The sequence below is a fragment of the Lynx canadensis genome, chromosome F1, assembly GCF_007474595.2.
Source record: "Lynx canadensis isolate LIC74 chromosome F1, mLynCan4.pri.v2, whole genome shotgun sequence".
NCBI lineage: Eukaryota > Metazoa > Chordata > Mammalia > Carnivora > Felidae > Lynx > Lynx canadensis.
The window spans coordinates 33163742-33187606 of record NC_044319.2 but is presented as its reverse complement, the minus strand read 5'-3'; the positions used below and the strand labels follow the sequence as shown (position 1 = coordinate 33187606).

At 48.8% G+C, this 23865-nt stretch overlaps 1 protein-coding gene across 3 annotated transcripts in view; it reads right to left on the bottom strand.

The window, feature by feature from the left end:
* LAMB3 (laminin subunit beta 3) overlaps positions 1-23865 on the bottom strand; it is a 62286-nt gene that overhangs the window by 18760 nt on the left and 19661 nt on the right. For all 3 annotated transcript variants that reach the window (XM_030303053.2, XM_030303052.2, XM_032591725.1), the window contains exons 4-10: positions 23013-23333; positions 18818-19126; positions 17371-17435; positions 16418-16572; positions 5674-5788; positions 5066-5139; positions 1086-1277 (exon numbers count right to left, since the gene is read on the bottom strand). In XM_030303053.2, coding sequence (XP_030158913.1) covers positions 1086-1277; positions 5066-5139; positions 5674-5788; positions 16418-16572; positions 17371-17398 — 564 coding nt within the window. In that variant the 5' untranslated portion in view covers positions 17399-17435; positions 18818-19126; positions 23013-23333. The remainder of the gene's footprint in view (positions 1-1085; positions 1278-5065; positions 5140-5673; positions 5789-16417; positions 16573-17370; positions 17436-18817; positions 19127-23012; positions 23334-23865) is intronic.

The window sequence follows — 23865 nt, the reverse complement described above, 5'->3', positions numbered from 1 at the left end:
GAGATCAAGCCCTGCATTGGGCTCCACGTTGATCGTTGAGCCTTCTTAAGGTTCTCTCTCACCCTCTGCCCCTCCCCTGCTCATCCACGTGTGTGTGTGTGTGTGTGTGTGTGTGTGTCTAAAAAAACAAAACAAGACAAAACAAAAACAAAAAAACCAAAAAACCCCATTCATTGTACGGGAATTCATCTGCATATTCCAGAGTTTTCATATCAACCTTCCACGAATCAGGAAAAAGCCCTGTGTTCGGATCTGGAGTCTCCGGAGTGTGGTTAACAAGCAGATGGGGTCTGCTGTAACCCAGGAGGACTTGCTCCGGGGAAGGAACAAGGCACCGCCCACAGGGAGGGCAGCACTCTGAGCACTGGGTGCCCAGGAGAACAGCTCTGAAGGCTGCTGGAGCCTGAACCAGAGAAGGAAGGACAGAGAACACAGCAGCCCTCCAGCGGCAGCTGCTGGGTGGTGAGGGGAAAGGCAGTCACGAAAGAAATGCAAGAATCTGACCCCAGGTGAGAGGAGTCGAGTTGGGGAGAAAGTTCTGAGCCATTTCTAGAAGCAGTTTCTCCGTTCCTGCTCAGGGTTAAATTCTGGTGACACAGAGCCCCAGCTTCTACCTGAATTTCCCCAAGGGAGAGGCAGAGGGATTAAACTGAGAAAGCTCATTCTGGTGTTAAACTTTACCAAGGTGAAACCAGAGATCAAATTAAATGTGTGTACTTTGCTCACGTGAATCTAACAACCATCTCAAAGTCCTTGCACGGAAGCAGAGTCAATTTTACCCTCTCTACCGTGGGGACTGTGCCAACGAGCTGGGAGCGGTGGCTATGGAAGAGGGGACGAGGGCACAGTTGGATTATGCAGGGCCCTAGATGTGGTTTTAAAATATTCCTCCTGAGTAGCAAAGGGGACAAACAGCAGATATTCTGAAAGCGGCCAGAGAGGTCATTATTGGAGGGAGCAGGAAAAACAGCAAGGTGCACTGACGTCTTCTCCAGAGGCTGGGTGACCGTGCGAGCAAATGTGATGTCAGGGACCTCCCCTCCCCCACCAACCCGTGCCTATTTTTCCGAGTCCCCTCTACCTACCTTCCCCCCGTCCAGATGCCCGTTAGGCCTCTGGGGCAAGGACTGGCACCGAACATCCTGCCAGCTCTGAGGCTGGCCCTGACGGACCCGGGGGAAGACGGAGGCGCAGTCAGCAGCCAGGTACTGGTACACCTGCCAGGTGTTGCCGAAGTCTGCGGACCGCTCAATCAGCATCCCGGCGGGCAAGGGCCCCTGCAGAGACACAGACAGGGTGGGGGCCTGAGTAAAGAGAAGGGGCCACTGGAGAGACAGCATCACCAAAAAGCCTCCTAAAGATGCACTGGTGGTCCCTGAGAATCACAGTGAGGGAAGGAGAACGGGGCGAGAGGGAGCGGGTGGGCTTCAGGGCATCCAGGTCCGACGGCAGACACCCTGGCCAACACTGGAAAGCCCCATCGGGTTTTCCCCAGGGGGACCGTGGAAAGCAGGAGAACGGTGATCTACATTCCAGAAGGCATGATTATGATCCTAGTTCAGCGCACCATGCAGGTGGCCAGGCCAGAACATTCTCCCACGGTACTTCCCACAGTCAGCTGTCTGGGCCCTCCAAACCTCTCTCCCCACGTCACTGGAGAGGTCTTTCTAGATGACTACTTGACCATGTCACTCCTGCTCCAGGCCCCTCGGTGGATGTGCATTAGCTAGAGATGAAATGCAAGCCTCTCAGCATGACACGTTGTGTCCTTCCACCCTCGGTGGTTTCACCCACTTCTCGTGGCTTTCAATGCGGTCTTCGTGCTGACGGCTCCCAGCTTGGACCATTTCCTCCAAACAGACCCACAGCAGGCCCTGTCTCCTGCGGCAGCACACAGCCCCCTGATCTCCCAAGTAGGCGCCACCTGATTTCCTTGTTCACTCTCACCTCAGTTAGGCCCTCCACCTACAGACAGAATGTCCTTTTTAAAACATAAAATGGACTGTGTCACTCCTCTGCCAAAAACCCTAGAATAGCTTCCCACTATTTTTTTCCAGCTTATTGAGATCCTATTGACCTCTAATATATGTAAGTTTAAGATGTCCAACATGATGATTTTTGACGCATGCACAAATTGCAAAATGATTACTGCAATAATTAACACATCCAGCCCCTCACATAATTACCATCTTGTGTGTGTGGTGATAAAAGTTAAGATTTAGACTCTTAACCGCTTTCAGGTATATAACAGTGTTGTTAAGTATAGTTACCAGGCTGTATATTAGATTTCCAGAATTTACTCATCTTGCAGCTGGAAGTTTGCACCCTTTGACCAATACCTCCCCATCTCCCCCACCCTCGAACCCCTGGCAACCACCATTCTACTCTGTTTGCTTGAATTCAGCTTTTTTGGATTCCACACATCAGGGAGACCACATGGTGTTTGTCTTTCTTTGTCTGACTTATTTCACTTAGCAGAATGCCCTCAAAGCCCACCTATGTTGTCACAAAAGGCAAGATTTCCTTCTTTTTTATAGCTGAATATCCCATTGTGTATAGATATATAGCTATAGATTACATTTTCTCTGTCCATTCGTCTACTGATGGACACTGGGCTTGTTTCCATGTCTCGCCTATTGTGAATAATGCTGTGGTGAACATAAGGGTGCAGATATCTCCTCGGAAGGTTGATTTCATTTCCTTCCCATATAGACCCTGGTGGAATTGCTGGATCATATGGTAGTTCTATCTGTAGTTTTTGGAGGAACCTCCATATTATTTTCATTAGTGGCTGCACTAATTTACATTCCCACCAACAGGGCATAAGGGTTCCTTTCTCTCCACATCTTCGCCAACATGTGCTTCTTGTCCTTTAAGACTAGCTGTTCTAACAAGTGTGAGGTGATATATCAGTGTGGTTTTGATTTGCATTTTTCTGATGATTAATGGTGTTGGGCACCCTTTCATTTGCCTTCTGGCCATCTGTACATCTTCTTGGAAGAAATGTCTACTCAAGTCCTCTGCCTGCTACTCTTGAATAAATCCTAACCCCTCACCAAGGGTGAAGGGGTCCCGTCTCCTCACCTCATCTCATGCCCTGTGCACCTCCGTCTCTTCAAGCCATGGGTCATACCAAATTCATTCCCTCCTCAGAGACCTTTGTTTGGGTTGTTTCTTCTGCCTGGAATGTTCCTCCCCCCTGGTGGGTTCCTTCTCAATTTTTGTTCTCAGCTTAAATGTCACTTCCCCACAAGATTTTTCATACCTATGCATTCTTCTGCCCACATCCTGCCCACTCTACCCCATTCCAGAATTTACTTTGTTTCCTTCATAAATATCACCACAATTTCTAGTAATTTATTTGTTGGCTGCCTGCATTTTCTTCCTCTCCGGGAGCCCGGGTTTCCCAGCCTTTACACTGTCCATGTTTGGAGTTGGATATCCCTGACCTCTACTCACTAGACACCACTAGATGTGTAATAGTCACACCCACAGTTGTGACAACCAAAAACGTCTCCAGATCTCCAAATATCCCCTAATTGAGAACCACTACAGTAAACCATAGGCCTCCTTGTCTGTCTTGTGCACAGTTGCACCCCCAACACCTAACACACAGGAGGCGCTTAGTCATCTGTTGAATGAAGAATGGATGAATCTTTAGTCTACTTCCTCCCTCCCCATTTACAACTGCAAACTTGTCTCTCACCAGGTGGTAGCCTTCCACATCTTTTCTTCTCACTACCTTATACATATTTTCCCTTCCAGACCTTGTGTGCATTCCCTTGCCCCCTCCTCAATTACATACCTTCTTGCCTCTTGCCTCCAGGCCTTTGCACTTTATGGTTTTTTTCTCCCAGAATGGACTTTGCCCTTTACCTGGTTATCAGTGTCCTGCAAAGATTCATCTTTTCCTGGGTACATGCTATGACTTACTCCCCAAAGACAGATCAAATTGGATGCCTCACTCTGTGCTCCCCAGCACCTCTTCCTAATCAGAGTACACATCATCTCACTGTTGGTCCTTTGTCTTCCTGACATACACTGAAGCAGCGTGACAACCATGATTTAGCTTTATTCATCTTTTTATCCCTAACACCTGGCACCAAACCTAACATATAACCAGTGTTCAATATGTGTGTGGCAAGAATGGACAAAGGAATGAGTGAGTAACGAAAAAGCAATGTGACTAACAATATCCATCCAGATGAATGTTGCCCTTCAACGCTGTCACCTTTAGAGACTGGGCATTTATTCAGATGATGCTGCCATTTCTCAAAATACTTTTGACCTTTTCTTGAGGAGAGGATCTCAAAGTTAACTTTCTGAGTCAAGTAAGAAATTAGATCCTATTGCATCTTATTCACGGTTCATTCTAACTTCTGAAAATGATTTCACCCTTCCTGATCTAATCTTATTGACCAAGCTTGATCTTTAAGTATTTGACTATTTCTGTAGAAAGAATAAAATCAAATCTTCTCTGAAAAAAAAAAAATGACTCGTGACAAATGAACAAAAATGTTCCTCCAAAAGGAGTATCTCAGGATGCTAGTATATAAGCAGAATCCAAAAGTATTCTGGGAAGTAATAGCAGTGAGTGAGTAGATTGTCCACCAAGAGGGCTGTTCCAAGAGCACATCTTTCATGGATATGGGCCACTTATTGGCCATTTATTAAACTCAATCTCATCTGCAAAATTATTAAACACATCAAGAATATACACCTGTATAATAATTGACTGGGCCAAGCGGAATTGGTACTTGGCAGAGCTGAATTAATTAGATGGGTCGAGGATGGGGGATGCAGAGAGAAAGTGGATATATATCCACTGCAAGGCCAGGACAGGGAGCCTGGAGGTGCCACTGTGCTCCCAGGAGTGGGCCTCTGTTGTCACCATGATAGAGATTCAGGGTAAGTGTCACCTCAGCCTAGGGAAGTGGCACCTACCTACCATATGATGCCATCACCCTAAGCCTAGGGAGACAAGGACGCTGTGCTTCCTATAAGCCCAAGCCCAAATGGCCCAGGGTCCCCCTCTCCCATCCACTGCCATCCTTAGGAAGCACACCTTAAAATCCATCATGATGTCTTGAAGCTGGAACCTCCTGTCCAGGTCCAACTGCAGAGAGACAGGATTCACATCTAGAAGGACAAAAAGTAGAAACTTTAGACCAGGAAATTCTACCTTCCCAGCCCTGAAGAAGGCTCTGGACTCCACTAGCTCTCGGAAGTCAGAAACCTCGATCCTCCAATTCTCCTCTTGGAGAGGAATGGTACCAGCATGCTTTTACTTATATTTCCTACTCAAGATCCTATCTGTCCTTGGCCAAGTTTCCTTCCCATCATCTCTTGATGACCCTAACACACTAAGAGATTTCAACTTGTCTGTTCTACAAGCCCCATTCCTTCAACGAGCTCATTGTAACTAATGGGGTGAAATAAAGGCATTTCTCTCTTGCTCCTTTTACCCATTCCTTGACTTCCAGTAAATTCTTCTAGCTACAGCATTCAAAAGTTCTCAAATACAGAGGTTGTAGGTACTGCCTGTTAACCACACATGTCCCACCTCCATAAGAAATGCCTAGAACACCCCAAGGGTTCCCAGGAAACTTCCAGCCACCCCCACGCTGTGGGAGCCTCCACCAGTTTATGCCCTTACAGGCGGCTGGCGCTTACCATTCTGGGACTGCCACCAGCGCATGGGGCCTGAGGATGAAACCACATTCTCCACTCGGTGGCCGTTGTAATTATGAGGCAACCTGGAGTCACACTTGCAACATTTCATCCGCCACTGAGGGACAGGGAGACAAGAGAGCCTTGTGAGTGGGGTCCAGGGAAGACTCTCCCTTACGTCCTGAGAGCCTAGAACATTCCTTCTGTGAAACCCTACCCCCAGGGATCCACTGATTTCATTAATACCCTTGGAAGGATTAGCCTCTTAAAACAAGGCTATTGTCATCTTTGACTTTAATTCTTTTGTCTCCCTCCTAACACATAGCAAAGTGAATAGCAAATAGGTGTTACTGCTAGGAAAGAGATGTGAGGTAGCAGCAAACTCTGGTACAGAACATTGCCTCAAAGAAAAACTTGGAAAGAGTACCAAGAGCAAAACGAAGAAAAGATGAGGGATTTGCATGAATGTAGCATCTTCTGTGTGCTAGGTACAGGCTGGAGAGTTTTAGATCTCATCTGACCTAATCCTGGAGGCCTGGAGAAAACTGGGTTTCTGAGCATGAGGGAGAGGGGACACAGCAAAAATAGGACAAGGGAATTTGGAGTTCCATTCCTAGCTCTGTTACCCCATCTGCTAGGCTCAGTTTTCTCCTGTGCAGGTAGAGTGGAGGTTAGAATACAGTCATTCAATCATTCAGCAAATATTTACTGAGTGTGTACTATGTGCTAGACCCTGCTCTGGGCCCTGGAGTTATACTAGTGAACAAAATGAAGACCCTGCCCTCAGAGAGCCAACATTCTAGTAACATTTCAATGATCTCAAAGGCCTTCCAGCACTGACATCTAAGACTTGAGGACCCTTCTCAGGTTTGGCATTCCCTACCCACAGGAGAGAATCTAAGGGTCCCCCACCAAGTGGAGCTTTGTAGGTAGGTGGTCCCAAGGCCGGGAATGTTGCAGCCTTGGGGCTCAGGGCAAGAGTTCTCACATGAAGATCGAGGCAGCCAAAAAAGAAACAGCCTCACTGGGGAGCTCCCCCACCAAATCACACCTTCCTTGGCCTGCCCAAGCCCTGGGGTGACACAAGTGACACAAGAACTGAACCCCATGGACTCCACAGCAGGTGGATACCAGCAAGCAAAAGAATAGGGCCATAGAACATGACCCTTGTTCTTTAAGTTTATGTGTGTGTGCGTATGTATGCATGTGTGCATGCACACGTACCCCCCCACAGAGACAGCACAACCTTGTCCCAGCTCCCCCATGCAACACAAATAAACTCTGTTTTCTCTGAGTAACCAAGGCACCAAACCTTGTGCCCAGAGTAGAGAACACTATTCGGAGGGCTCCATATTCATCTACAAGTAGAAGCAAGGCTTGGACAAGAATCTCCTTCTGGGTTGGGACAACCGTATCTCCAAACACCCATGCTTCTGCTTTCCCCTAAGGCCTCTACTCACCAGAACCAGGGGAAAGCTCTGGTTTGTCCAAGACCTTTCTGATCCTGAACCTCTAGCCTGACCAGGGAAGGTGATAAGCCAATAAGGCTGATGTGATGTCTTAGAACGGGTAGTGTCCCCTGCACTAATTAACGTGACAGGTCAGTCCCAAAGGGATTGAGTTAATATGCTGAGCCTGTGCCTGGGGTTATGGGAACTCCTTGCCCAACGCCCATCCTCCCTCCCCACGGCTGACAAAGCTTGGGACAGGGCAGAAGTAGAAGAGGAGCCAGGAGTGCTGGTTCCTGGAAACTCTACTTCCCACCCCGCTTTCCAGTTCTCACCTGCATATGAGAGAATTGTCACCCATCCTGCTGCTCAGAGGTTTCTTCATCACGACCAAACGTGTTTTATTAAACAATAATTTTTTGGTATTTAATGTTCAGATAATGGCTGGCATGTATGCTCTGTATGGAGCACTCAATGCCCTGTCCTTTCCTTGCCCAGCTACATTTTCCTTCAGGGTTCAGATCTCCACTTGAAATGTTGGGCATTTATTGTCTATTTATTTGCTTATATTGTTTGTTTACCCTCTGCCTCCTTCTGCTGAACATATATACTCCATGAGGGCTTCCTCTCCTGTATTCCCAGTGCTTAAAAAAGTGCCCAGCACATAGTAGGGCCTTAATACTTAATGAATAGCAAATACTCAATGACTGCTAACATTGTTATTATTACTAAACATTCCCTTACTGCAGTCATGGAGTTTAAACCGAGGGGTGGGGAAGAGAGGAGGTAATAGAACATCAACATTATGTGACAGAGAGCTTACCGTGGGCTAGGTACTGTACCCAGGTAATAAGGAGTATTTTTCCTATTTTACATTTGTGAAAGATGAGGCTCAAAAGGCTCGTGAGTTTTCTGCTGATAGCCAATGTCGGCACCAACACAACACCAGAGAGGGTCCCCTACCAACCCCCCCTCCTCTCCCTCTTTCCCTCTCCCTTCCTCCATCAGTGTTGCCCTCTCACTTCTGCTAGAAAGCCAGGTGGGTCCACAGACATCACGGAAGCACAGTAAAGGGTGACAATCTCTGTCTCACTCAAAGGGCTTGGCCTCACCGTGTAGCTGACCATGGGGGAATGTAAGGTGGAGAAAGCACTTTGGGAAGAAAGCGGGTTTCTCAGGCTGACCCAGCTCAGTTAACACAGAAACTGTAGATGTGTCAGTGGCTGAAATAAATACCTGAGCACTTAAAATAATCCTTTCTGGGCAAGAGAAGTCTCTTGCTGGAATCTGACTCTCCTCCAGAATCCTATTTTGGTCCCTGGCAGTGAGCATGCCCTTCTCCCCACTCTGCGCAGCCTCTCAGGGGCAAACTTTTCCACTCCCCATCCTCCGTCTACACTCAGCACATGTCCTGCAGAGAGACAAGGGCCAGCTGCCTTCCGGCCGCCTGTCACCAGAGCTCTCTCCTCAGCTCTGCTGGGACCCGATCCCAGCCTGTTCCCCGGCCAAGCGAGCACCAGAAACAAGGCTCTTTCTTTCCTCGGGCCTGGGGCACAGGGGCTAGAACAACTCAACCTGGAACTGAAAAATGACCTTCATGGTCCCAAAAGATGAAATATTATGTAACTATTAAAAAGATTGGTCACAGGAAGTTTTCAATGACATGGGGAAAATGCTTACCATATTTTGTTTTATGAAGAAAAACAGTTGGGAATAAATGTATATAGGTCATGATCATATATATATACATATATATATGATGTATACATATATCATATATATATCATATATATGTTTAAAGGAATATAATATAAATATAAATAAATATAATATAAAAGGAATATATATATATATATATATTTTTTTAAAGGAATAGAAAGTGTTTGGAAGGACATATACCAACAGATTAGGTTGAACAGATGAAATTACTTCAGCCAATCTGACCTACAAAAATGGCAATGGCATGCAATTTAACCTAATATATCTGGGTAATAGGATAATAAGGAACTCTTTTCCTTATATGTTGTTCTTTAATAATTTTAAACTTTAGTACCTTGGAGATACACACACACACACACACACACACACTTTTATGCCCGGAAAAGTAGACATTATAAAACTAAACAAACTAAAAATCTCCAGGGTGTTCAGTATGGGCTTTTTATCCTGCCTCCTGGCCCAGTCTTCAGAGTCAGCTGGGGGTACCCGGTGCCTGCTCCACTTCCCTTCCACATGTGCAGACACTGATGGAAGATCAGATACCCTCGTGGGCTTAAAACCTACGTGCTGCTTATCCTAGTAACATAGCTAAAGGAGGGATTTATTACAATCCTTAGAGACAGGCTAAGCCAACAGGCTTGGGCCAGGTATTTTAAGTAGCTCTGCTCGTCAACTAGCTAGCTGGCTGGAGACCTGAAATAGAGCAGCTTATGGCAGAAGCCCACGTGAAGACAAGCTGCTAACTTTCTCTTTTCCTCTGTATCTCAGTTTCCCTTTCTATCTATTCTTGCATGCTTATATGAGTACGTGTATAAACGTGTGTGTGTGATTATCAATGCGAGGTTCTTCCCCTCATGTGTGTCAGGCGCTTCCATCTCTCCCAGAGGTGGAAGGTCTCAGCTGAAGCAGCCTCCCTCTGGGGTCAACTAGTGAGCGTTCTCCTGGCTGCACGACCTCAGAGACGCGGCAGTATTATCAGTTCAGCCTGTCAGGCCTCCAGCCAGTTTGGCTCCTACTTAACTCTCCATCTGGAAAGGTTGGGCCTCTTCCCTCATCCTAGAGCTTTCTAGAAGCTCAGCAGTCTGGGGGGAAGAGAAACCCTCCCAGAGAGCTAGGGGGAGAGCAAAGGAGAGAGCAAGAGCCAGCAGGAGCCTGAATCACAGTGGAAATGGGTGGGAAAAGGAAGGTAAACGCAAATCAAAGCTCTGTGCCTTTGTAGAACGCAGAGCTAACTCCAGGGGGAAATAGGAAAACAGCCTCTGGTTTTCATGGCCCAGTTCCCTGCCATGAGCAAGCCAGTGGCTGCCTGTGTCTATCTAAGGAGATATCATCAGGGTCATGGCTGCCAGCCAGGGCCAAAAGAAAGGAAGCCGAGACCAAAAAAAAAAAAAAAAAAAGAAAAGAAAAAAAAAATCCAGCTGCCTGCAAGAAAAGACATTCTCTTCACTTCAGCTTCCTCATTGGTAATATGCAGGGGTGGAATGAGATAATGAAGTTCCCTCTTGCTCTAACATGCTATTAGAATTCTTCCCTACTCCAGCTTATCTGCTCAGAAGTTTAAAAACACTCCAAACAAGAATGCAAAGGAAGGAAGAAAAAAAAAAAAGACACTGACCAGATGCTGTACTAGAGCAATACTCTTCTCAGCTAAGTGGGCAGAAGAAGGAGCCCTTAAGGTTGTTGGTCAGCAAGGCCTCCATTAAACCCCACTGGGATCCAGAAGCCTCAGCCTTTCTACATTCGTGGATATTGCCAGTAAAGGTCAAAAGTTGGGTTCCACTATGGTGCTGAGTGGGAGGAAAGCCCCAGTTCTATAAGGCACTTTCAACTTCATCTTCTCTCATCATGAAATAACATCTTCACCAAAGCCTTAAGCACTGCCCTTATCACCATCCAAAGGAAGTTCAGTAGGCTGACTTTCTGAAGCTGATTAAAGATGATGTGCACCACACACCCAGAAATTACACTGCACCAGGCTCTCTCCTGAGCACTGTGCATACGTTATCTCCTTCCATCCTTCCAAAATCTCTGAGGTAGGTATTTTACATTAAATGATGGGTATACTCATTTGACAGATAAGAAAGCAAGTCTTAGAGAGTTAAGAAATGTGTCCAAGTTCATAAAGCTAGGAGGAGATGAAGCAGGGATTTCTGTCCCAAAGTATCTGCCTTTAAATTTTCTATTCTTGTTCTGATCCAAGGGACACAGTGGTGACTTGGCAGCCACTGGCAGGGACCAGAGTTGGTTGTCAGGATGCTCCCTCCCTTCTTCCCTGGAAAGGACAGCCTCAGCCCCAGCCTGGACCTTTACAGAAACAGAGATATTTCCCTAAACCTGAGTGCAGGGAATCCTTTGCCTGTCTGGACCTCTGTAGGCTCTGCCAGTAACAATGGTTCCTATAGCCTCCAAAGACAAAGAAGTAAAGTAGGTCTGCAAAATGTTGCCTAGAGACTTCTAGAGACCTGAACCCCAAAAGCAATTGAGTGAGAGACCAGGCCAGCAAAGTTTGAGGCCACCTGGTTGGTCCAGGCCTTCCCATCACATCTTTCCCTCCTCTTCTGTACTTTTAGCCTACAAGCTGTGCTTCCCAGCCCATAACAACCAGGCACCCAGAATCTCACATTCCACCAACCCGGGTTTTTCTTCCTTCTGTTAGCAACATTATCCCCCAGTGTCCCTATCCATTTCCTTCTAGCCCTCAAAACTTACCCATCCTGGGTTTCACTTTCTTGGAACCCTTTTCAAAAGCCACAGCTCACTTTCTGACAAGCAAACCCTTGTTGAAATATAAATGGTTGATGATATGCTGCCTTTCCCAAGAGCGTTTGTATTTTAAACAAGGAATTCAACAATGCTTCATCCGAAAGAGTGAATCCCCAATGGCAGGAGCTTTGGAAGTTTCAGAATGTCTGAGAGCTTCTGGGAAACGGGAGGGCAGACATTTTGGTTAGAGACAGTCTCAAAGTCTTCTGTGGGCACAGGATAAGGATCTCAGGATATAAACGAACATATCCTCTGTCTACACATTAGCCATGCCAAAGGTTAAGAAAACAGACAATTGTCAAAGAAAGTCAGTGTTTGTTGGGGTTTGTGCATGTGGGTATGGGTGCACTTACATGCATGTATGCAAGTGTGTGCCTGTATGTGTGTGTGTGTTGGGGAGGAGGGGATGTGAACTGGCTACTGCTCTTCAGCTTGTTTCCAAGAGATCAAAATGACAGCTATTTCGTTTACACAGCTAATTAACCTGAGGTGTGCATTATGTAAAACTGTTACTAAGGCAGCTGAGTAATTAAGTTTTCCCCAGAAAGGGAGGGAGTGGGAGATAAATAAGCATTTAGGGGAGCAGACACAACATTGGAGGAGACATTGTCAGAAGCAGAAATCAGGGCTGGGAAGCTTCCAGGCAAAACCCACTGGTTTCTGGGGAGCCTGCACCAGCCCAGAGATGATCACATGGCATGGCTCAGCCCCTGCCAGTACTTGCCTGAGAGAGACCATGAGGAACCTAAAGGGTCACACACAGCCCAGCCATCTCTGAGACGCAGGCAGAGATGCTAAAGCTAAGCAAACATGAAGGCCAACTAACCCAACTCCTTTATCTCGCAAATGGAGAAGTGGTGGTCTAGAGGGAACCCATGGGCTAGTAAGGTTCCATCCCTAATCTAAGTGTCACAGCCAAGATCAGAACCAGAGAGTCCTCACTACTGGTCAGGGTGACTTCATTGACCATAATTGTCTCCAGAGTCTCCAACAGTCCACTGCAAATCAGATTGGCAGCAGCCACTTGGAAGCAGAGTGGGCTGGCCCAAGGATGGGTTGATTTCCATAAGTATGTGAGTGTGTGTCCTAATCAGGGAAGAAATGCTCAGGAGTATGATTCACAGATGAGGCAGCCTTTGCACGCAGACACAGGTGCCAGTAGGCAGGTGTATAAGGGAAGAGGGGATGGAACATTTAGCATCTTGCAGACACTAGCCATGGTCACTTTGCTCATTCCTTTGTACAGTCCTCACAACAACTCATTGCAGTGGGTGCTGTCATTACTCTCATTTTTCCAATGAGGAACTGACGCTCAGGGAGAGCACAGAAGCAAACAAGGATAAGGGGGCAACACAGATGTTCTTGGAGCTTTAGGGAACAGTGAGTTTATCCAGAGGTTAGCTAGGAGCTAGAGGAAGGAGAGCGAGGAAACAGGGCCATCCTGGTAAAGAACAGCCTGGGCCCAAGCTTAGATAGTTAAAGGTCAGGACCAGAGGGGCAAAGATGGGGGTGGGGTGCCATAAGGCCAAGCTGACCAAGTCCTATGTCCATTGCAAGGGATGCAATATGGACCCCAAAATCTCAGAAGCAAGCTCTTGAGGCTGATGGGGTTTAGCTACTGAGACCAAATCAGGGAGAGGAGGTAGAATGCCAACAGGCAAAGACTGGCACACAAAAAAGGAGCTACACTCTGAGACCAGGAGCTGGGAGAGACAATTTTGGAACTGGAAGGAGTCCCCACTGCTCCTGCAATTCCCATTCCACTGAGTCCCTCTGGGGTGGACAGCAGGGGAATGAGCAGTGCAGAATGTCCAAGAGTCATAAATCTCCAATGAGAGCTTGCATTCGTGCCACATCAGTGGGCAGCAGCAGGTGCTGGGTAAGGCTGTAATTGGCTCAGGGCTCGCCATGTCACAGAAATAGAACAGAGGCACTAACCAGAAGCTTCGACTTAAGGCAGGTGTGTATATCAGGGCAGGAGCTGGTAGAAAGGGGTGAGGGGGAGAAGGGGGAGGGGAGGGCACTAGCAGTGAGGTTCTGCATCATGTCTCATCTCCAGCCAGGGCTGGCCAGGACACCCCCCATCTCTAAGTACTCAGAAAACCCGACACCTGTGTGTTTCCATCAGAAATTTGGGGTCCCAGCACACACCCAGACCCTCCCAATAGCTCACAGAGATAACAAGTGTCACCACATGAAGTATCATGAAAATAGATTGAGATAGTTTATATAAACCTCTTACTATGATGTCTGGGACACATAATATGTGCCTAATAAATTATAGCTGCTATACATACCATTTGATAATAGAATAAATTAAACTTAAAAACTGGAATTGGAACTCAGCAGAGTTAAAACACTGATTCCTAATTGTCATCACACAGCCATCACAGCACCCAGTGTGTGTCTTTAGTGTATGTCTTCATGGCTGCCACCCAACAGCCTCTAGGAGGTGAGACAGGTAAGAGAGAGGATGAGAAATGAAATAAGGGAGGAGTGGAAGGTAGGGGGAGAGAAGCTGGTTTTCAACAGTCAGCTCATTTCCAGAGAAAGTTGGGGCCAGGAGCAAACCTGCAGACACTTTCATCTAACACTCACTCATGGAAGAGGAAGGAAGTCTTGGAGAGGGGTAATATCTTGCCACAAGTTAGTGGCAGACCTGGGACTACACATTGCATTCAAGATGCCCTATCCTCTACTCTTGAAAAGAGGTTGCATGGCTTTATTCCCCCTTATAGAAAAGGAGAAAAAAAAGCCAATCCTTCTCAACTTTCACAGCGGCAAAATAGCTGATATTTATCCATCCCCAGGGTTGCAAAAGTCTAGACTTCTCTTTTGCAAGCACCACTTTGCTCTCAGGGGGCTATTTAAGAGCAGGGAAGGGAGTTGGCACCCTGGGCATCTGAGAGAGGCAGAGGGCAGGCCAAGGTGAAGCCAAAAGCCCAAGGCTTTGGGGACAGAGGCTGTCCAGACAGGGCTGGGGTTGAGGGGACATGCTAGGACAGGGGCTCTGACTTCTCCTTGCTTCTCCTTCCAGAAGGCAGGCCATCCTGAGGAAGGAGGTCAGCAGAAGTCTCCCTGAAATTTTTAGACATACCCTAGTAGCATGAGATTTTGAGGGTGTGTAGGAAGGGGGTGGCTAAAACCATTCTGTTGTCTAGAAAGCTCAATATTTCCAGGTCCCCTGATGCGTATGGAGTAATCTGGGCCCACAGGGAGTACTTGTCTTATGCTGGCCATCTTACCCAACACTGTCAAACAGGGTTTCCTATATCCAACTGGGTGAGCAGCAGAAACCACAGCCATCTCTGTTCAGTGCCTCCAAAGCCACTACCCAGTACCATCTGTCATTAAAAGTAGCCAAGAGAACACTGGTGACAAGAAGGCCAGGGAGGCCCAGAGGCGGTATCAGATGCCACCTCCATCATCCCAAGGACAAGGACAGTCTGGAAAGAGGACACCACAGGCTCTCTGTGAACCCAAGTCTCTTTCATGGCAATCAATCTCTCTTACTCCCCTTCTGTCTGTTTTTCTCTTTCTCTCTTTTTCTGAAAAGACTAGAGATTCGAGGAAAACCACTTCCTCACCCACTCCTTTGTCCAAATCTTTGTCTTTGGGGCAGAAAGATGGCCAAATGAGACTTGCAGCTGGGAAACAAGAAAATGCTAAGTGATTTCAACATTGGTAAACATAAGGCACCAAGAATGATCCCCACCTTATTAAAGAGAAAAGAAAAGACGAGCGCCTGGGTGGCTCAGTCGGTTAAGCGTCCAACTTCGGCTCGGGTCATGATCTCACAGTTCGTGGGTTCGAGCCCTGCGTCAGGCTCTGTGCTGACAGCTCAGAGCCTAGAGCCTGCTTCAGATTTTGTGTCTCCCTCTCTGTCTGCCCCACCCCTACTCGCATTCTGTCTCTGTCTCAAAAAATAAATAAACATTAAAAAAAAGGCTTAAAAAAGAAAAGAAAGCCAAAGTTCCTACAACAAAGGTCCACAGGCATGTAGAAGAAAAAAAAACACAAAAGCTCTTTAAAAAACTCAGTTTCCTAATCAGGCAATGTCAATTGACAGGTCCTAGCGTTTGAGTTTCTGGATTTGTTCAGCTTGTGTTCTGACTTATCAGCTGAGCTGCCAAACCTCCTTTCTGGCCTCATCACTTCTTGGTCTATCCTGCTGATTTATGTTCTCCAACAGCAGTTGGGATGTTTCCCACTTTGTCTGAGTGGACCAACGAGGCTGAGAGGTAAGCTGGCTCTTCATACATGATAGTTGCAAAACACAGAAGGTAAACTCCAGCTTATAATCATGTATTGTCCCGCTAGCTCTGTCCACTCATATCCCAACACTGGCCAAAGAGATGGTGGCAAACGAGTAACCATGGCACAACTTAGCTCATCCCACAGCAAGAACACAACCCAGTGCACACATCCCCCCACCTATGCTCCATCAGCCTTGACTTCATCCACCACAGACATGTTAAACTCTACATACTAAAGGATCAATACTCATCCCATTGTCTGTTCTCAAGACTTGAAAACCTGTCCTGCCCATGCCCAAGGACTGGGGAGAGATTTCAGTTTTATAAGCAGAAGAAGAAAAGAGCCATCCTGCTAATTCTGAGTACATTTTCTCTTGCCCAATGAAGGAGAAAATTCTGTCAAGGCAGTGATCTGGCCTTATATGTTTCTTGCATTCTCCACAGTGCATGAAGCTGGGGCTATACCAAGTACATTCCAGGCATTCTGTGAACAAATGGCAGACTCACACACAGCCCAATCTTGCCTTTTCCAGCCCTGAAGGCCATGGTGTTAGGGCCTACCTCGCCATACTGGGTGCAGTAGGTCTCAGGCTTGGTCAGTCCACAGGTGGATGAAGCATGGAGAAACCGGGTCCTCCCAATGAGCAGGTCCCCAACGGGTGGATAGCAGGCCCCACGGGAGCAGGCTTGCTGGGCACACAGGAAACTGGGCAAGACTGAAATCACAAGGGTGCTAAGATACAGCCTAGAGAGAGGAGGGTCCACCAGGCCACCCAGTATCCCCCAGGGAAGCATAAATCAGCTAGACTAGCACGCTCCCACTTGGTGGTGGTGGTGAGGATTGCAATCCTGATGCTGCTAGGTAAACAAAACAAAACAAAACAAAACAAAACAAAACCCTGATTTCATGTTCCATAACCCATAACTTAAAAAGGAAAGGAGGGGAAACACTGGCAACCAAAATCCCTGGATGATCCTGAAATGTGGCATCCATATGTGGCTGTTAGAGTCAAGTTGCAGGCACATGCTCAGCCACCAGGACATACTCCTCAATCTCTTCACTTGCAGCCTGGCCTCTGTCAGCATCCAGAGCAGGGCTGGCTGCTGGCCATTTGTGCAACACCAGGAGATGCCTGCATTCTTTCTACTCCTTTATCTGCAAAGTTGACCCAGCCATACTTAGTGAGTGCCCAGTTACAGACCACTGTAAAATCAAGCCATGATGGCTCTGGAACCAGCCAGAGTGAAAGGCTAGGAAATTAGCTGTGCAGGGCACTTGGGAAACCATGAGCCACCCTCAGGTAGAAATAAGAAGACACTTAGGAACCTCTCATCTTCTCTAAAGGCCCAAATGAGCAGGGAAACCTCATGGGTGCCCCAGTAGACAAGTGCTCCAAGCTCAAGGACTACAGGGTGACAGATAATGTTCGTACTTTGGTAAACTATCCTCTTACCCATGGCTGTCACCTCCCTGCTATATAACGGGGCTTGGAAAGACAGGAATGGATACTTACCAAAACCCAGGAGTAGGAGTGGCCTCATTTTCAGCCAATAGGGGAATCCCCACAGAGGACCTCACCTGGGACAGAACAAAGCAGCTTGGATTAAAAAAATCCATAAAACCTCTGGGGCATACTAGCCCCCTTTACCTAGGGTCTTGACCTAGGATACTTCCGAGCAGCAGGTACATTTGTAGCCAAAAGCTTGGAAAATGTCAGAGCCCTGAACCCATGTCTGAGCTGGCGTGTGTCTCACAGCATAACCTGGGAAAATGCCATCACCTTACAGACTTCGTCTTCCCCCCCCCCCCCCGAGATGGAAGGGAAAGAGGCTTGGCCCTACCCTGCCCACACAATCGTGGGGAGCAGAAAAGGGCTGGGCCCTTTGCAGAAGAGGAGCTATAGAGGCCTTGTTACTACTCCAAGAAACAGAGTTGGCCTTTCTCAGGGCTTGGCCCAACATCCAGGCCCAAAGGTGAGTGGGTCAAAGTGACTGAGGGCCTGGAAGCGAGCTCTCTCTGCCACTGCCATGGTCTCCAGTACTACCCAGGCCACCCTAAGGGTGAGACTGTGGTGGCCACAATTCTGGGCTAAGCAGGTAGCTGGGATGTGATGGGAAGAAAGGGGAGCCTGGCAGAATTTAAAAAGTGAATGACGATTTCACGTGAACTGAAAGCAAATCAAAATGTCTCCCATTTTGGCCCGGGCTGTGCAGGAGGGAGTCCCCAGAATGGGGATTCTGGAGGCTGAGGCTGGATACTCAAAGGGTCCCTCCGGGGCACAGGCAGGCCTACCGTGCTGAGGCAAGCCCCACCGCAGCTCAGGCAGTACCCAACTCTGTCTTCGTTTGGATGTGTGCCCTGCTCCAGTGACAGCCACAAACTCCCTTGGCTGGGGTGGAAGAATGAGGCGGGGGTGGGGGTGCGTGCAGGACAAGGCATGGCCACAGAGGAACTGGGGACGCTCCTGGAATCTTTAAATTATACATCCCAATTCATCAAAATTGTTTTCCAATCCCTCCTAGAAGATTCAGGGGCCCCAGGAGGAGATGGGTGGCCTGATGTTGCGCAGCTAATCATGGCCTAAGAGGAGACCCGTTTTTTGGTTTTTCATCCAGTGCTATCTCTGTGCTTCCACTCCCGGGCTAGAATCTTCCACGACTAGGCATCTGAGTGGCCCTTGGAAGAGCTCTAGCTGGGCCAGCCCACACTTTCTACTACTCTTTGTGCTCAGCCCCGATCATGTCACTGAGACTCTTATCAGATGTGAAAAAGCAGCCCAAACAATGGCAGACATTTAACCTAGCCTTTGGAGGTGAGCTTGCTTGCTTGGGTGAGCTCCCAGGAAGGACTGAATCAGGCCCTGTAGCCAGGCCCCAGACACCCAGAGATACAGACAGCCCTTCCCCCCTGCGTCTGGCCCTCACCGGGCAGGTGAAGGCAGGTGAAGACAGGTAACATACCTTGCTCCGTGCTGCTTGCTCTTCTTTCTCCAGATGGCCTCTGAGAGCACCCCTTGAATGTGGGGGCTCCTCTCCTGGCTCCCAGTTTTTAAAGAACGGCCTCACCTCTGGAGACTCCCTGGCTGGGCGTAGCCCACTGCAGGGCGGGCCTCAGGAATCTGGCGGCTGGCACGCCCATCTGCCGTCACAGCACCCCCACCCCCCCAGGACAGGACTGGGCAAGTGGGTCGGTCTCAGAGGCCTCACAGCGAGCTCATCAGTCCCTGGCTGCCCATGGGTGTCCTGGGTGGGGGTGGTTGAAGGGAGCCACTGCAAACAGAAAGCACCAGGCAAATGTCAGTGACTCCAGGGGGGCAGGGAACGGCACTCACATTGTGATAGACACCACACTTGGCACTTTCCCAAGGCCTATAGGGGTCAGCTTCCTCTTGTGTCCTGGACCACCCTGGACAGAAGACCCAGCAGAGGACACAAAGGTCAGGGCTGTTATACAGGGTATTATTGCCCAGACCTGTCACTGGGCTACAAGGGGAGGAGAACTAAACATCCAGGACCCTGGAAAGCACCAGACCCCTCCCAAGGAGGGGGGAGGGGAAGTGGAAAAACCCTACTTTGTGGGGAATTTGCAGACCCTTTAGGTTCATCAGGAAGGGGTCAAAGCCCAAGGAAAGCTTAAGGGGAATAAACAGGAATAAACTCTAAATGCCTACCCTCCGGCTCCCTCTGCAGGTTGGCAGGGAGCCCCAGGACAGGTAACTACCTGTGAGTCACTGCCCCCAGCTCAGTAAGGGCTGGTCTCGGGGCCCCACCCTTCCAGGGCAGGAATGCCAGCCTGCAGGGCCAGAAAACAGACCTGACCACAAGTGGTGGAAGGAAAGGTTAACCACAACTAGACCCACTTCCCCTGTCTGCCCCCTCCCCCCACCAGGCCTGAGAACACAGCTTCCTTTGTGGGATTCTGGGTGCACCCTTACCTTAGGGCCCCTGGGCTGAGGGCCACTGTAAATGGCAGTAACAGACCTAAATGGAAAGGCTGGTCTCAGAGGACACTCATCCCCCAGGTTAGGGTCAGAGAGGGCTTCTAGAGAGATCTGGAAGGTCACCCAGTCCATATCTTGGCACTGTTGAACTGGCATTGTCTTGGAACACCACTCGCTGCCTCAAAGTTTCTATTTAAAGGAGACTTTTAACTATCCAGTCCAGTCTGTCAGTGTCTCCTAAGCAAGAAGTTCTCTACAGTTTGAGGGGTAAGTCCAAGAAATTGGTTGGAGAACCCTTAAGGGGAAAATGTAGAATTTTGTGGATTAAACCGGGCGTTTCTAATCTTAGGTTCTAATTTAGTCCAGTAAGCTTAGGTGGGCATGGGAAGTACTATAATTAGCAAATGGGCAATAAGTTATTTACACACATAACAAACACTCCAATAAATGTTAGTGTCTTGACCCCTGTAAGAATTCCAGTGAAATCTGGTTTAACTCAACAAGCCAGAGTCAGTACGAACAGCTCCCCTACATGGGCCAGCCTCTGCAACAGGAACACAGAGAGACCCCCATCACATCCTGCAGAGAAAGGTCACTGCTGACACCCACTCCACCTCCTGGGGCTTAGAGTCCACCCGCCTGGTCTGTGTCTCCCCACTTCTCCAGCTCCCTGAACTCTAAGCTTCCAGGAAGTCTTCACCCTCCTGGAACTGCCCCATCCCTTGCCCACCACCAGGAAAGAGGATGTGACAAAGAACTCGTTAATAGTTAACCAGCAGAAGGAACCGGTGTGGCAATCCCAGACTGTCAGACGAGGTGGGGCAGGTGTGTGGTGGGCCGCACATTGAGTGGCTGGGGCCCTTCAAATCCCCCTCCTTCTCCTCCCTTATGAGGCCAGGAGCCCGGGTAAATAAGCCGTTAGTGTTTCAGACTTCACAGGCTGGGGCAGGCCCCAGGAGTGATTTCGCTTCACAGAGGGAAATGGCAATTGCTCCGTTTGGGCACCCCCCACACTCTGGGCCAAATCCAGGACAGTGTTTCTGCAGACCCCCAGGGTAGGCTTGTCAGCCTCACTCCTCAGGGATACTGAGCACTCTCCAAAGGGGATCTAGAACCCTCAGGATGGCAGGGCCCCAGGCACAGGCTTTGAACTTCAGAACCCAATTTGTTCAGAGACAAGAAGCCTAAAATAGAGCCAGAGGCTGGGTTAGGACCTGGCCAGGGTTAAAGGGCAGGTGGGGGCATCACTACAATGCCCCAGCCTCCCTCTGTGTACTCTTCCCTCTCTAACTGCTTCCCATCATCTCGTTCTGGAGCCCTCAGCACCACCACCCTCCCACCAACACCCCCCACACACCCCTCCCACCAGCCCTGGCTCATTAGAACTTGAGCTTAGGGAAATGGCTACTCAAGTTATCCTTGACTCCGGTGTCTCTTGCACCCACATCATCCTAACAGGAAATGCTGTTAGCTCCCCTTCCAAAGGCAAACAGAACCAATCACGTCTACCCTCTTGGCCTGAGCCTCTCTTCCTCAGACTTCTGCAAATCCTCGAACTTTCCTCTTCTTCCTCCCAACTGGTCTTTAGAAGACTCTCTTCTGAACCGACCCTCTTCTGTTCAGAACCCTGCACTAGCTCCCCATTATGATCAGGGTCAAAGCCAAAGCCCTTAGAGACATCTGCGAGGCCCTACGTGATCCAAACACCCCCATGATTCCTCTGTCTCTACTGATACTGCCCTTCACTCCTTTCACCCCAGGGGCATGGCCTCCTAACTGTGCCTCCAAACCACCAGGCTGCTTCCGTCCTAGGACTCTGCTGCCTTGCCTGGGTGCTTCCTCCCCGTGGAACACTGTCCCCTGGGTGTCTACAAGGCTAACTGGCCTACCTCTTTCAAGTCTTTGTTCAAATGTTACTTTCTCAATGACTCTGACCGCCCTATTTAAAATGACAAGCAATTTCCCTGCCCAATCCCTGTCCCCAGCCCCCAGCACTCCCAACCCCACCTATCCTACATTATTGGTGGGCTGGGTCTTTCTGGTTGTGATGTGCAACACTTACCAGCTTTCCACCAACTATATAGCTTACCTATTAATCACGTTTATTTTCTGACTCCTTCCACCAGACTGACATGTTCAAGAAGGCAGAGATTTTTGTCCCTTTTGTTCACTACTGTTTTCCAAGTGCCTTGAAATAGTGCTTGGCACCTAGCAAGTGCTCACTCTTTGTGTAACGAACAGGTTCACACCGAAGTGTAAATAAGGGATATAGTTTAAGGAGTCCCCATGCACTGTGGGTGTATTTGCGTTCTCAGAGGGGACAGTCTGGGCCTCTAGTGACCGGAATGGACGGCTTATAGTGGAAATTCCTGTGGCAGTCAACTGCAGAGAGGGGGGTCTTTCTGGAGGCACCTACCCCCAGATTACATAAATGTCACCATGTTGATGTAGGCAGCATCCTGTGTGCTTATCAGTCATTCCTGGCAATGTCTCTGACAGGGTGTGGGGGTGGCATTAGAATCTCCAGTCTCCATTATCCATCTGTCAGGCTCAACCCATCCAAATTGTCAGGGAGATCAGCCAAGATCTGATCCATGAGAGATCAAGGGATAGGGAGCAAGGAGAGGGAAGGAGAGAAGAAAGGAGAGGAGTTTAAGGTGGATAAGAGAGCCTGGTGTAGGCTGTGAATGCCGGATCACAGGTGTCGGTAGAAGAGGCCCCAGGTGACTAAGGCCCAGGCACCACCTGAATATGGTGAGTCATGGTTGAGTCTTCGTCTGTGGGACAGGGTAGGCTCCAGGAACAGCCCTGGGGATTCGCCACATGACTCAAGCTGGCGTGGCCCTTCACACCTGCACCATAGCTCAGTGGCCCAGACATTGGTCACTCTTCCGTGCGCCTCCCCCAAAACCAGAGAGAGACAGTTTATTATGTTACTGAGCACAGGCAAGAACCCAGCCTCAGACAGAGGCCAGCAGAACAGGGGCCTGGGATGCCTGTCAGGGGCTGACTCTATTTCGTGCCCTTCTCTCTCCCCTACCCTCACCTCCTCAGCCTGAATGTCTGCCCAAAGGACAATGGCACACATTAGCTTGGGTCTGAGGTCCAGGAGAAATCAGGCAGTCAACTTAAAATAACTACAGCTAACATTTTACCAAGTGCTCAGGAAGCACTGTTCTACACCCTTTGTATGTATTAACTCATTTAATACTCACTACATCTCTGTAGAGGATGGCACTTAATCATCCTTCCTATGCAGATGAAGAAAATGAGGCACACTTTCAGGAACTTGGTTCCAGCGGAGGACTGGTGTTAGCTGGGGGCTCCTGGGGAGGCAATGATGCTGTAGGAACATCCAGAACAGACACCATTAAGTGCCTTCCTGTTTGTTTTCCACGTTGACAGGCTCTCTTGTGTGGGCAGAGATGAGGAAGGGGCTGGCATCCAAATTCCCCATCTCAGAGGCTCAGGCACATACTGGTAGGGTTTCCCCACCATGCTGACAGGGAGCTGTTCTGACTGAGGACGTGAGTACCCTATAAGGAATGGAAAGAGAGAGAAAGTAGCCGGAAACACATCACAGTGACCTAAACACAGTGTATGTGACAGGATGACACAACTTCTGCCTCGCCACAGGAAGGGGGAATCCCCTCCCCTGAGGTCAGGCTCTGGGTCACCTCAGCTCCTTCTATCTCCCAGGGTACACCCCCAAATGCTCCACCCTTCCCTCCTGAGGGGTACAGCTCAGTGTAGCCTGCAGCTTGCTAGAGTAGAAAGCTGGCCTATGCCTGGCCCATTGTTGGCTGGCTTCCCAGAGAAGAGGGAAGAATATGTTGGCATTTCTACCACCTGTACTGTGGGTTCCTGACCTTCCTCCAGCAGACAAGCCAGCTCATGACCAAGCATTCTCCACCCCAACCGCCTCTACCTCTGCTGTCCAGTCACTGTCCGCAGGGTATTAGGTTTTCGAGATCTACACCCAACCTCTGTGACCTTTGGCCACAGAGATGCCATGTGGAGCTCCCCATGTGGCCATGGCCCAGCCGGAGAGGAGAGAGACAGATGCCT